A 13,079-nucleotide genomic window follows, 5' to 3' on the forward strand; every position below is an offset into this window, starting at 1 on the left:
CTGAAATCAATCAATAAATTTGTTTAAAAAAAGACATAAGGAAATATGAAGGAAGATACAAGACCTGGTGACTGAAACATGGAATGAGGGACAAGGAGGAGTATGAGGGTGTGCCTCAGCCCCTGGAGGCGTATCACAGTCAGTAGAAGGAAAGGTGTTTTTAATTTCTATGTTACCACTTCCAGCTTAGAGGAAAATTGTTTTTACCTCCACACACTGACAGGAGGATTCAAATCTCTCAAACATATGCTTCATTACTCCAATATCAGGTACTGCAGCTCAGTGAGACAGAAAGAGGAGGAGGAGGAACATATGTTTTCAGAAAATAAACAAATCCCAGTGGGGGAGGAGTGGGGAGAAATCACTCTAGGTAAAAGTGGTATTTTTCCTGGAAGCTTCTAGAGGGCAGGGACAATGTTCTTTAATTTGCTTTCTTAGGCTCACTAGCGAGAAGGTGGGCAGTGATGATGGCAGTTACAGAGGGTGAGTTCTAAGCCCCATTGAATCAAGAGGCATGGGCTCGGGTAAGAGTTAATCTGCATAATCTTTATACCTCAGGTTGGCCCCTGAACGGTCTTCACTGCACACTGAGTCATTTTACAAAACCTTTTTATTAAACAGTTTTCAATCCAATGACTGACTTTTCTAAATCAATAGGGAGCACAGGAATGGTTTACAACTCCCGCAGCCTCTGGCTCTGCTAAAACCACTGAATTTTTAAACTGAACTGAATCCAAAGTTGAGGGAGAGAGAGAGAGAGAGAGACAGAGAGACAGAGAGAGAGAGCGAGAGCGAGCGAGCGCGGAGGGGAGAAGAGAGAGAGAGAAATTGAGATTGAGATTCGTTGTTCCACTTATTTATGCAGTCATTGGTTGCTTCCCATATATGCCCTGACTAGGGATCAAGCCAACAACTTTGGCATATGGGGACGATGTTTTAACCTATTAAGCTACCCGGCCAGGGAAAAACTGAAATGACTTCAAATACCCAGGTTCTGATTGTTTTTCCAATGGCACTAATAATTAAAGAATCATATTTTTTTAAATTTTGTAACCAAAATATCTCTTGGAGTCAGCACCATAAAAATACACTAATTAAAGCCAGCATTTTCTGAGCTCTGATGAGAAACTCACCCTTTTATAATGGGATTACTAGAGCTTTGCTATACAGATGAGTGGTTTGATTAATAATTTACATTTTTGAGGATATGAAACTTTACTCACTCATGGCCATGGTTTGCATTCCTAAAATTCTTCTATTCAGTTTAATGTTATTATATTCAGCCCCGGTCAATGAGTTAAGTTCTGATTACACATCAATGCAATTATTCTCTCCTGTATGTTATTTTCAAAGAAGAAAGGGTTGTGACAGAATAGCCGGCAGTTTGAGTCAGGGGCTCAGTGGGGCTCAGCTTGCACAGAGCTTGAGCCTGGGCAGGAGAACTGTCAGAGCAGTCAAGGGGAAAAAATTGTGAAATGGAGAAAAATTGCTCAGTACTCACTTAAAAACCCCACTACATTATAAAAACTACATTAACAAATGATTGAATCTCAAAAACATGTTTATCAACATTCAGACAATTATTTAGTCACATATTAACTGTGAAGGAAAAAAAAGCTTTGCTTGAATAATGTCCCTAAACAGTTATTTCAAGCAGAAATGACTGGAGAAATTGCTCTGAGCTGATGGAAAAGGGTGTTCAAACCAAGGTCAATATTATTTAGGGGGAGTGGGAGAGACAGGAATCTGACAGAAAAAAAAAGTATAAGAACTGCCAAGAGCAGATGGAAACAAACAAACAAAAAACAAACAAACAAAAAAAACAGGAAGGAGAGAAAAAGAAGAAGCACAGAAACACTGTCCCCCTACCCATTCCAAGATGTCATATTCATCTCCTCCACAGAAAGCCAGTAGAAGAAAACCTTCCAACACTTACTAAAGATCAACTGAACTCTAAACTTTGACTTGTCTTTTCCTTCTCTCTACTATAAACCAGAAAGTGCAGTTAAAATATGGCCTGAACACAACAAATCCTTCCTGATGTAACCCCTTGTTTTTGTGTAAAATATGACAGATCGAGGCCAGAAGAGCAGCTTAATGAAGCTGAAAAAGGATTGCTCATAGCGCTATTGAGACTTCAAGCGGCATAGCTTCACATCTAAGAGTCACAATATAAACTCCTTTTCCAAAGGGTCCTTTCCCTAAGTGCGTTCCTACCTGTGCACTGTTTGAATATCATCTGCATGTGGCAAGAGTTGTTATATTACATCTCGAACCCCAGCTTTTGTCTGGGGTAATGCCTGTGACAGTCATGCCTCACTTCATCTGGCACCACTGGGGTGAGCGATCCACGTAAATGGGCTGCCTAGATAATATTGCATGTATATTATGCTTTATAGTTTTCAAGACACTTTCACATACTTTATCTCTACTTTGTGAGGTAACCAGGACTGCAATTATTATCCCCTTTTGCAGATAAGAAAACTGAGGCTATTTGAGTCTAAATAACCTCCTACAGCCATAAAGCTCCTGAGTATAGAATGAGAATTAGAACATAGATTTTCTGGCCCCATGTCCAATGTTTCTTCCATTGCTTTTAAGCAATAAAAAGTATTTTTCAGCTATTTAAAATGGAAATATTAGGAAAAGACAATAAAAATACTTTCATTTTTCCTTACTGATTCACAAACATCACTATGAACATCAGTTGTTGGACCTACTATAATACAGGGCCTACTGAGGCATGTAGGGATATACCCCTCTATTAAAAGCCCCCAATTGCCACACTTACTGAGTTCTTGAGTCCACTTTTATGTCCTCCACCTTTACTGCCACTTGTAACTTCTTGCTCTTTATATATACCTCACTCTGGCAGTCTTCTATAACCCTTCTATTTAACTGCTTATTTACTACTGGCTAGAAAACTAGAAAATCAAGCTTATAAAGGCTGCACATAAATTTAGAACAGTAGTAGGCTCTGAACAAGGTCCCAAGGAGCTCTCAGATGAATCAACTGCATAAGCAGGAGCTCCATTGTGTTTAGGTACACAGAGATGTTTTCTGTTTAACCACTATTTCTCCTCTCTCAAGAAGAGAGTTCAAGGTGTGGCATGGCAACATCCAGAAAAGCAAAGTGTTACTGCATTCTGAAGAGTCTGTTCTCACTCAAAGTCAGTAGCACCTTGGGGAAAACAGCAATCATCCAACATACAGGAAAAACCTGGACATATCCCCTATTATTTCCTGATAGTACAAAGTTAAAAGTTATCATGAAATTCTACAAAGAAAACAGAACTCAAGGCTTGAAGATGTAGAATGGTGAAGATGTGATGAAAAATTCAGAATTTGGTCCCATTTTTCTTCTAAAGGACCACAAATTCTACAACTTCTTAATTTTGTTTTACTTCAAGCACGCCAAGAACAAGGAAAATATCATCACATGATGGTTTGAAAAAAGCTGTGGCATCAATGAGTTTCCTCATCTGTAAAATGGAGATAATTATAGTGTGAACCTCATAGGGTTGCTGGAAAATTAAATGAGATAATTATGTAAAAATAAGCATCATATAGTAGGCACATAATAAACTGTCACTATTATTATTATCACCATCATAATTATTATTAGGTAGGGGAGAAAAAAAGAGAAAAGAAAACCTACTTTTAGTAGTTTTTCAAAAAGAATTAATTAAGCAGAAACAAAAAATGATTGTGCTGCCCCATTTTACTAAGCACATCTAAGTAAATTAAATTTAGGAAACGAGGCAATGCAAAGATTGAAAATAAAGTACAACTTTTTTTAATGCTTCAATCATTATCAAAACAACATTAGCAATACAGCACTCCAACCACTGTAGCAAAGGGCCCCAGGCTCATTTATGAGGGCAAAGGATTCCTGCAAACGAAGACATAAAATCCAAATCGAGGCAATAAGGATTGCTTGTGGAACTGTGCACATATTTGCAGAAAGCGCTCACTGCTTAAATATCCCCAAAGTGGAATCCTAAAGAGATTGTGGATCTAGGCCAAGATCAGGATGAGCTTTCTTCAACTTCATGTGGCGGAGAAAATAGCTCACATCAAATTTCAGATGAATGAAGTATTGGAGCAATTTGCTCAAGAATTTGATCTACCAGAATCTTGGGGAGGAAAAGTCTTTTAGGGGGAAAAATGCCCCCCCCCAATTTATCATGTTGTAGCAGTCTCTGGTTTTAGTCTTGTCTCTACAGATGTTTGTCATAGAAAATATTTGGGGGCAATGTCTCCACACACATGGCATAATTCTCTGGAGGTGTGGGGCCAGGGTCTATATTTTTTTCTATGGGGTTTATTTTTTTCTAAAATTGAAGCAGGGAAAGAGAATGAAACAAGATAAAGAACAAGTAACATAGTACAGTGACAAGGTAGAAGGCACCAGCAATGAGTTCAGACATTACTTAGTTGTCTCCATGTTCCTCTGCTAGGGTTACCCTTCTGCCTGTCCCCATAATTTGAGAGATGATAAATCTATATATATATATATATATAAAATATTATATATAATATAAATCTATATATACATTTCTGTGTGTGAAAAAGAGATAGAGACAAAGAGAGAGAGAAAGAGAAAGAGAGAGAAAGAGAGAGAGAGAGACATCTAGTAGGTGGTGCCCCCCATTCTTCACCATCTGTTCACATGACTAGTGTTCAATCTCCATGCTACAGCAACCATATCTGGAAGCTAATTAATTCAAAATTTTGTCAGAACTTTCTTTCTCACTTAGTCTTATGCTGTTGCAGGCCTAGAAAACACAATATTCAAAATGTAGAACTGGACAGAGATGCTGACACCCAAGGCCTTCAGTTGGACAATCATGTCACCTACTGTGAGTGCTAGAATACTAGTGTGATCACTCTACCACGCCCCTGCAGGCAGGCAATAGTAGTAAGATAATATCTGTGGGCCTGGTTATTCTAGGAATGAAACAAATCACAAATGCTCCATTCTGAAAACGCATCTTGACACCCCAAAGAGTAAGATTCAGCTCTCTGCTTCAACTGTTCTCATGTCACATTACTTCTTATCACTCTACTTTCAGCCGACAGATCAGCTCCACAGACAATCTAAGAAGTACATGAATGGTACATGTATTTTTTAAATCAGTTTAAATTATTCATTCTATTGCCAAATTGTTAGTCTCAACAAACTCTTCACAAGAGTCTGACTGTAAATAGATTAACAAATACTTCAAGCTTATATATTGTACTTCATATGCCCCCTGAAGCTTTAACCCAAGAAACTGTTGTAAATGTCTGCTTTAATTAGTTAATTTGAATAACTTTCTAAGCTCATTCTAAGAATTCCATTATAATACACAAAATAATCTATAATCAACCCACCTTACAATTCAAAGAGTTTAATTTTAATAAAGGTGTCATAACTCTCAAGATATGTAATGTCAAGTAGTCAGAAGTGTTAATTTTTGATATGACCCCAATTCTCTCTTTGTGGGGCAAGAAAAAGTCAGCGGATTCCATCTCCTTAAGAAAAAGATAAAAGAGAGCCCCAATATCAAGAATTAATTTTCCCTCGCAGGAGGCGCCATATTGAGGTTGTTAAAAGTATACACTCTGAGAGGTAGACCGCCTGGGTTCAAATCCTGCCTTTACCCTTTACTAGTTCTTTGACCTTGAGAAAGTTACTTAATCATTCTGTGTCTTGGATTTTTATCCACAAAATTGGGATATTAATAATAATAATACATCATGGAGTTATTGTGAGGGTTAAATGAATTAATATATGCAAAGCACTTATAAGTTTACCCAGCACATAGTGCTATATACATGCTTGTTATTGCCACTACTGTCACCACTATCATCACCATCCGTAGCTGAGTCTTTGAATCAGTGGATGTACTCCCCCATCCTGCCATGATAGTCCTACAAGTTAGTAAAGAGAAATGCAATTTCCTACATACCTGGTAATGCCACAACAGCTTCTTTTACAGTCACACACAGGTATAGTAAGAACTGAGACTCACAAAGAAAGAGGTGAAAACCACTCACACAAATGAGAAAAACTAGGGTCATCAAGCCAGTTTCTCCTTAAATGGAAATGGTCCCAGTGGTCAGAAGGAGTTTGCATGTGTTCCAGAAATACCTAAGTCACTCCTGGAGAAAACTAGAATTTAAGTAATTTCTGTTGTTTGTTGTTGTTGTTGTTTAAGTGTATCTTACAGGCTAGTTGAAAGAAAATATCATTTACTCTTGCTGTGGAGATTTACAGCTTTCTACACACAGGTAAATAGTATGTCTTTGGACAATGATTTTTTGACAATACCCACCTTTCCAAAGTTGGAATGAAGTTTCTTGTAAAAAAAAAATGTGTTTTTCCTTAAACAGAATTTCTTATTAGGAAGCTTTTACATCAAGCATTAATGCTATAATGGTAATTTATAAATTATATTTAGCTTTTCAAACCCCAGTGCCCACATAATGGTATCACTGAGCACCTCATCTGAAATGATACCCAGAACTCACCTTGGAAAACTGCAGCATTCTGAATAATTAAGAACTTGAGCTCCATACTTGCAGACTGAAGCAGTTGTTCCATGTTCAATCGTGCTGTTAGTTGGTATTTTTCTTCCATCTTTCTTGAACAGCATGTTGGACCCTTGGGAAGACATACTTGCAAATCTGACCCTGAAAAAAACAAGTTTTTCATGTTTCAGTAAGTAGACTATAATACACATGCGCGCGCGCGCACACACACACACAGAGAAAGAGAAAAGAGGCAAAGAGGGCAAAACAATACATTTCTTTTAAAATACAGTAAAATCTTGATTATTCAAAATTAGTGTTTATCTTAACTAATTCTTTGCTTTCTCCCAATTATCCTTATGATTGATTCTTTTTGAATAACCATTAGAATTAATTGCCTAGGTTTGGCTCATAAATTCTGCATAAACTAATTTATAGCACCAAGTATATGTCATTCAACACCGATATTTAATTTGTCTGTTAAAAGATTAATCTATACTCCTACAATTTATTTTTCCTGATTATAATTTACGAATGAGAACACAACCAAGAAACAATTTTCAAAATTCCACTTATGACTTCCTAATGAAATGTACATCTAGTCAACCCAATGTTGCATTTCTTGGGATAAACGAGTAAAACACCAACATTATATCAAAGCTTTGTTGCTGTTATTGCTTTAACTAAAGGTCTGAGGAAAGATTTACAGAGGAAACACCCAGAGGACACTATAAACATTCAGGCAATCACCAAAATCTCTTATGACTCCAACATTCAATCTCTATCACAAATTCTTAACTCTTGTTCCTGAGCTACTTCATTGCTACTTCCCTTATGATACAGAATGTCTTCTATTTTTGCATTTCCATTAAGATTTGCCAAATGATCTCCTTGCTTATTCCAAAATTAGGGAATCAGAACCTCTTCTGAAAAGTCTTCATCCACTGTGACTTTTTACAACATCCTTCACAGTTCACCAATCTCTATTTTTTAAAACACTCTCTTCCTCCCTTGTTTCAGTGAACCTAACCACCCCCCTGCCAACACACACCAAATACCTGCTGCTATGGGTATTCTCATGTCTTTTCTTGCTTCCTCTTCTGCCTAACACTTAAATGTCATTGACTTTCTCCCTCATTCTACATCTTCCCTCTAGATGATTTTATCCAAACCCATATGATTGGGGAACTCCTTAATCTATCCCTCACCTCTTTTCTAAACTCCAAAATCCCAAAATTTCAACTACTTTATAGGAATCTCAAATACAACATGCCCAAAACTGAACACAATATGTCTCATACACACACACACACACACATACACAAGGTTCCATCTTCTCTGTTCTGTAATCTTAGTTAATGATCATCATCCATCAAGTTTCCCAGTGATAGAAAACTTTGTCATTCTCAACTCCTCACTGGTGACTCAACACACTTCTGAATCAATGGAAGTCATCAGTATATGAATGAAAACTGAAGCCATGAGAGTAAATAAGTGTCATTCATTAAATATTTATCGAGTACTTATGATGTGTCAAGGACTGTGGCTATACCATAATACAAAGCCCCTGCCCTCGGGGAGTTTATATTCCAGGAGACAACAAAACTATAGTGATAAGTACTGCAGAAAAAATAAAACTGAATATGGAAGGGAAAACAAACTGTGGGATATATATGTAATTTTACTCAATAATAAAAAGGACTCAACTATTGATAACATGCTACCACATGGATTAATTTCAAAAACATTACACTAAGTGAAGAAAGCCAAATTACAAAAAAATGTACATACTCTATGGTTCAATTTATACAAAAGTCTAGAAAATTAAAATTATTCTAGAGTGACAGGCAACAGTTCAGTGATTGTTGGGAGGAGGAGAGCAGGGAGAACAGTGATGAAATTTAGGGATATGTTCATTATTTTGATTGTGGTGATCATTTCATGGCCATATACATATGTCAAAATTATCAAATTGTACCCTTAAAATGTGTGCAGTTTATTGTACATCAGATGTACCTCAATGAAGCTGTTATTTTTTCTCTTTATGATTTTTTTCTTTTTTATTGTTGTTAAGTGCATTGGTCTCCATTTTGCCCTCACCACTCCACCTCACCCCACCCATTCCCACCTCCCACTCTCGATCCTACCCTCCTCAGCTTTGTCCATATTTCCTTTATACATGTTCCTTGATGACCCTTCTCCTACTCCCCCATATCCCCTCCCCACTCCCCTCTGATTATTGTCAGTTTGTTCTTTATTTCAATGTCTCTGGTTATATTTTGTTCACTTGTTTGTTTGTTGATTAGGTTCCACTTATAGGTGAGATCATATGGTATTTGTCTTTCACCCCCTGGCTTATTTCACTTAGCATAATGCTCTCCAGATCCATCCAAGCTGTCACGAAGGGTAGTAGCTCCTTCTTTCTTTCTGCTGTGTAGTATTCCATTGTGTAAATGCACCATAGTTTTTTGATCCACTCATTTACTGCTGGGCACCTAGGCCGCTTCCAGCACTTGGCTATCGTCAATTGTTCTGCTATGAACATTGGGTTACCTAGGTTCTTTCGAATTGGTATTTTGGGATTCTTACAATATAATCCCAGCAGTGGAATCTCTGGGTCAAAAGGCAGTTCCATTTTTAGCTTTTTGAAGAAATTCCACATTGTTTTCCACAGTGGCAGCACCAGTCTACATTCCCACCAACAGTGTACTAGGGTTCCCTTTTCTCCACAGCCTCGCCAGCACCTGTTGTTTGTGGATTTGTTTATGATGGCCATTCTGACCGGTGTGAAGTGGTATCTCAATATGGTTTTAATTTGTATTTCTCTCATGACTAGTGATGTAGGTCTCTGGGCCCTTTATATGTCCTCTTTGAAGAAGTGTCTGTTCAGGTCCTTTGCCCATTTTTTAATTGGGTTGTTTGTCTTCCTGAGTGGAGTCATGTGACTTCTTTATATATTTTGGAGATCAAACTCTTGTCCAAAGTATCATTAGCAAATATATTTTCCCATATGGTTGATCATGGTGTATGATTTTTTTAAATATAATTTTATTTATAAATCATGTTTATTCTATTACAGTTGTCTCAATTTTTCCCCATTTACCTCCTCCACCCATCCCACCCCAATCCCTCGCTCCCACAGTCAATGCCCACACTGTTGCCCATGTCCATGGGTCATTCTTACATGTTCTTTGTCTAGTCCCTTCCCCTTCTTTCCAACATTGTCCTCTTTCCCTCTCCCTTTGGGTCACTTCCAGTCTGCTCCAAGTTTCCGAGCCTGTGATTGATTTTGTTCACTAGTTTATTTTGTTGAATAGAGTGCACTTATAGGTGAGACCATATGCTAATTATCTTTCATCAACTGGCTTATTTCACTTAGCTTAATATTCTCCACTTCCGTCCACGTTGTCACAAAAGGTAGGAGTTCCATCTCTCTCTCTTTCTTTCTTTCTTTCTTAAATGCAGATAGATGTTATTTATTTTTTTAAATGTCAAAGTTAATTACAAAATACTAAAAAAAATTAAACTCATTATGAAGTCTCAGCAATTAAACCAACATGACACCAGCACAGAAATAATCAAGTAGATCAATGAAATATAATGAACATTCTAGAGACAAATATACATATCTGGTTAATATATGTATGATTAAGTTGATATTTCAAATCAATGGGTAAAATAAGGCTTGTTCAACAAATAAGGTGCATGGACCACTGTTACTTGAAATAAAACAAATATAGAGCCCTATTTCACACATTATACAAGAAATATTTGGGTGAGTTATAAATCAATATGTAGAAACCAAGGAATTTTAGAAGAAAATAGAACTAATATTTTTCATGACCTGAAGTAAAATACTCAAACTCAGAAGCTATAAAGTAAATATTGATAATATGACTATATTAAACATTTAACTATATAGTAATATACATATTAAAAAAGTTAAAGGACAAGGAATAGAATAGAAAAGTATTTGCAACACATCTAAAACATGGTTAATAGGTTTCTTGTTCTTGTTTTGTTTTTTTTAGGGAAAAAAGTTCTGCAAACCTTTAATCAATAAAATGGGTAAAGAACACCAAAATGCATTTAAAGCTTTTTTTAAAAAAATAATAGAAATAAGCAAGAAATATACTAAAACAGGTTTAGTTTCAACAAATAGTAAAGGAACAATTAAAATAACATAATTGTCACAATCAGATTAATGAGTATTAAAAATATTGGTAATATCAAATATTGGCAACTATGAAAGGAACTGAGTATTCATAAAAATTTTTCTTCATCTTAGAGCAGTCCCTTTAGCATATTTTGCAGTTCTGGTTTGGTGGAGGTGTATTCTTTTAGCCTTCTTTTGTCTGAGAAACTCCTTATTTTGCCTTCCATTTTAATTGAGAGGCTTGCTGGGTAGAGAAGTCTTGGTTGCAGGCCTTTGCTTTTCATGACTTGGAATATTTCTTGCCACTCCCTTCTGGCTTGCAGTGTTTCTGCTGAGAAGTCAGCTGCTAGCCATATTGGGGCTTCCTTATATGTTACTACCTCTCTCTGACTTGCTTCCTTTAGGATTCTCTGTCTTTGATATTTGCCATTTTACTGATGATGTGTCTCGGAGTGGGCCTCATTGGTTTCTTCTTGAATGGGACCCTCTGTGCTTCCTGGACTTGTGTGACTTTTCCTCTCCTCAAATCAGGGAAGTTGTCCATCATTACTTTTTCAAACAGGTTCTCTATCCCTTCCTCCTCCTCTTCTCCTTCTGGTATTCCTATTATACAGATGTTATTACGTTTCAGGTTGTCCTGCATTTCCCTAAATGCCTCTTCATTCTCTTTGAGTCTTTTTCATTTTCTTGCTCTTTCTGGGAGCTTGTTTTTACCTTGTCTTCCAGCTTGCTGATTCGGTCCTTAGCTTCATCTAGCCTGCTTTTGATTCCTTCTACAGTGTTTTCTTCAATTCAGAAATTGTATTCTTCGTTTCCTCTTGTCTCTTGTTGATAGTTTCTGTGTCCTTTTTCATGCTGATATAGTTTGCAGTACGTTCCTTGTAGTTTCCCTGTAGTTTTTTGTAATTCTCTCTGAGCTCACTGAGCTCATTGAGCTTCCTTAGAACCATTGTTTGGAACTCAGTATCTGATAGTCTTCTTGCCTCTATTTCATTTAGTTTTCTTTCTGGGGATTCCTCCTTTCCCTTCAGTGGAGGTGGTGTTTCTTTGTCTTCCCATTATTTGTGAGACTCTTCTTTTTTGTTTCTGCTTCTTAAATTGATCTACCTTGGTTTCCTGACTTTGTGGTGTGAACTTCTATGGTAGGAAACCGCTGTTTTTTCTTCTCTGGATCTGCCTCTGATTATGTCAGATGTTGACCCTGTCTGACCTTAGGCAGTCTGCTCGAGACTTCCAGGGATCTACCATCTGTGGCTGCCTCCTTCAGCTGTTAACCTAGTGACTCTGCACTCAGCAGGCGACGTTAGACAGCTCAGGGCGGGGCAGGGTCCCTCCTGGGGGCGGGCTTTGGGTCCTCTCATGCTGATGCCGTATGGGGGAGGAGTCCACACTGGGATCCCACTGGCTACTCCTTCCGTCCTCTCCCCAAAGACTCCATCCCCATTCTCTCCTCAAGTGTCGCCAGCCCTCTCTGTGTCCCCTTTAGCCAGGGACCTACTGTCTGCAGTTGCCACTCTGCACTTAGCAGGCAGCTTAGACAGCACAGGGCGGGGTGGAATCCCCTGTGGGTGGGGCTGTTGTGTCCTTTGACGCTGGTGCCGGTCAGGGGGCGTGGTCTCTGCCTGAGCAAGATGGCCACTGCCGCCTTGGGGATGAGTCAGCACTAAGATCCCGCTAGCTACTCTCTCAGTTCTTTCCCCAAAGCCTCCTTCCCCAGTCTCTCCTCAGGTGTCTCTAGCCCACTCTGCCCCTGCCTTTGCCGGAGACCAGGGTAGGTGGGCTGCAAATAAAAATTTTTCATTGGTCCTATAGAAGGCTCTTTGTGTCTCCAGCCGCCTGTCTCTGGCAGAGAGCAACCCTGCCGCTTTTCACAGCTGGCTACTTTTTGTGTACTTTTTGGGCTCTGGTGCCATGGGCTAGAGATCCCTGCTTTTGGTTCAGACCCCTCTCTTCTCAGGGGGATCCCACTGGCCATTTCAATATCCTTCTGGTGCTGCCGCCTGTGGGCACCCCACCCACCTTCTCAGGTCTGTACCGCAGTCCTTACCAGTTAGATTGCGCTAAAGCCGATTCTTCTGTCTCCGAGGTTACAAGGCTCCTCTCTCGCTCTTGTTCAGTTGTTTGTTCCAGGTGATTTCTCCCCAATTTAGTTGTTATGCCAGATTGGTCCTGGGAGGAGGTCAGTGTGACTTCCACTCTTTCGCCATCTTGATTCTCCTATGATCTTTTTAATGTATTGCTACATGTGATTTGCCAATATTTTGTTGAAGAGTTTAGCATCTGTGTTCATCAGTGATGTTGGCCTGTAGTTTTCTTTCTTTCCTGTGTCTTGATCTGGTTTTGGGTGTTGATTTCTTAATGATTAAAAAACAAAGCAAGGAATATAGTGAATGTGGCAGCTGTGGGG

General features: G+C 38.4%; 1 protein-coding gene across 1 annotated transcript in view; it reads right to left on the reverse strand.

Moving 5' to 3' along the window:
• Positions 1-13,079, reverse strand: part of GPC3 (glypican 3) — a 456,600-nt gene that overhangs the window by 413,564 nt on the left and 29,957 nt on the right. Inside the window, exon 2 of the mRNA XM_054577034.1 lies at positions 6,517-6,678. Coding sequence (XP_054433009.1) covers positions 6,517-6,678 — 162 coding nt within the window. The remainder of the gene's footprint in view (positions 1-6,516; positions 6,679-13,079) is intronic.

Source organism: Pteronotus mesoamericanus, unplaced genomic scaffold, assembly GCF_021234165.1.
Source record: "Pteronotus mesoamericanus isolate MK-2021 breed Mesoamerican mustached bat unplaced genomic scaffold, CSHL_Meso_final contig_40, whole genome shotgun sequence".
Lineage (NCBI taxonomy): Eukaryota > Metazoa > Chordata > Mammalia > Chiroptera > Mormoopidae > Pteronotus > Pteronotus mesoamericanus.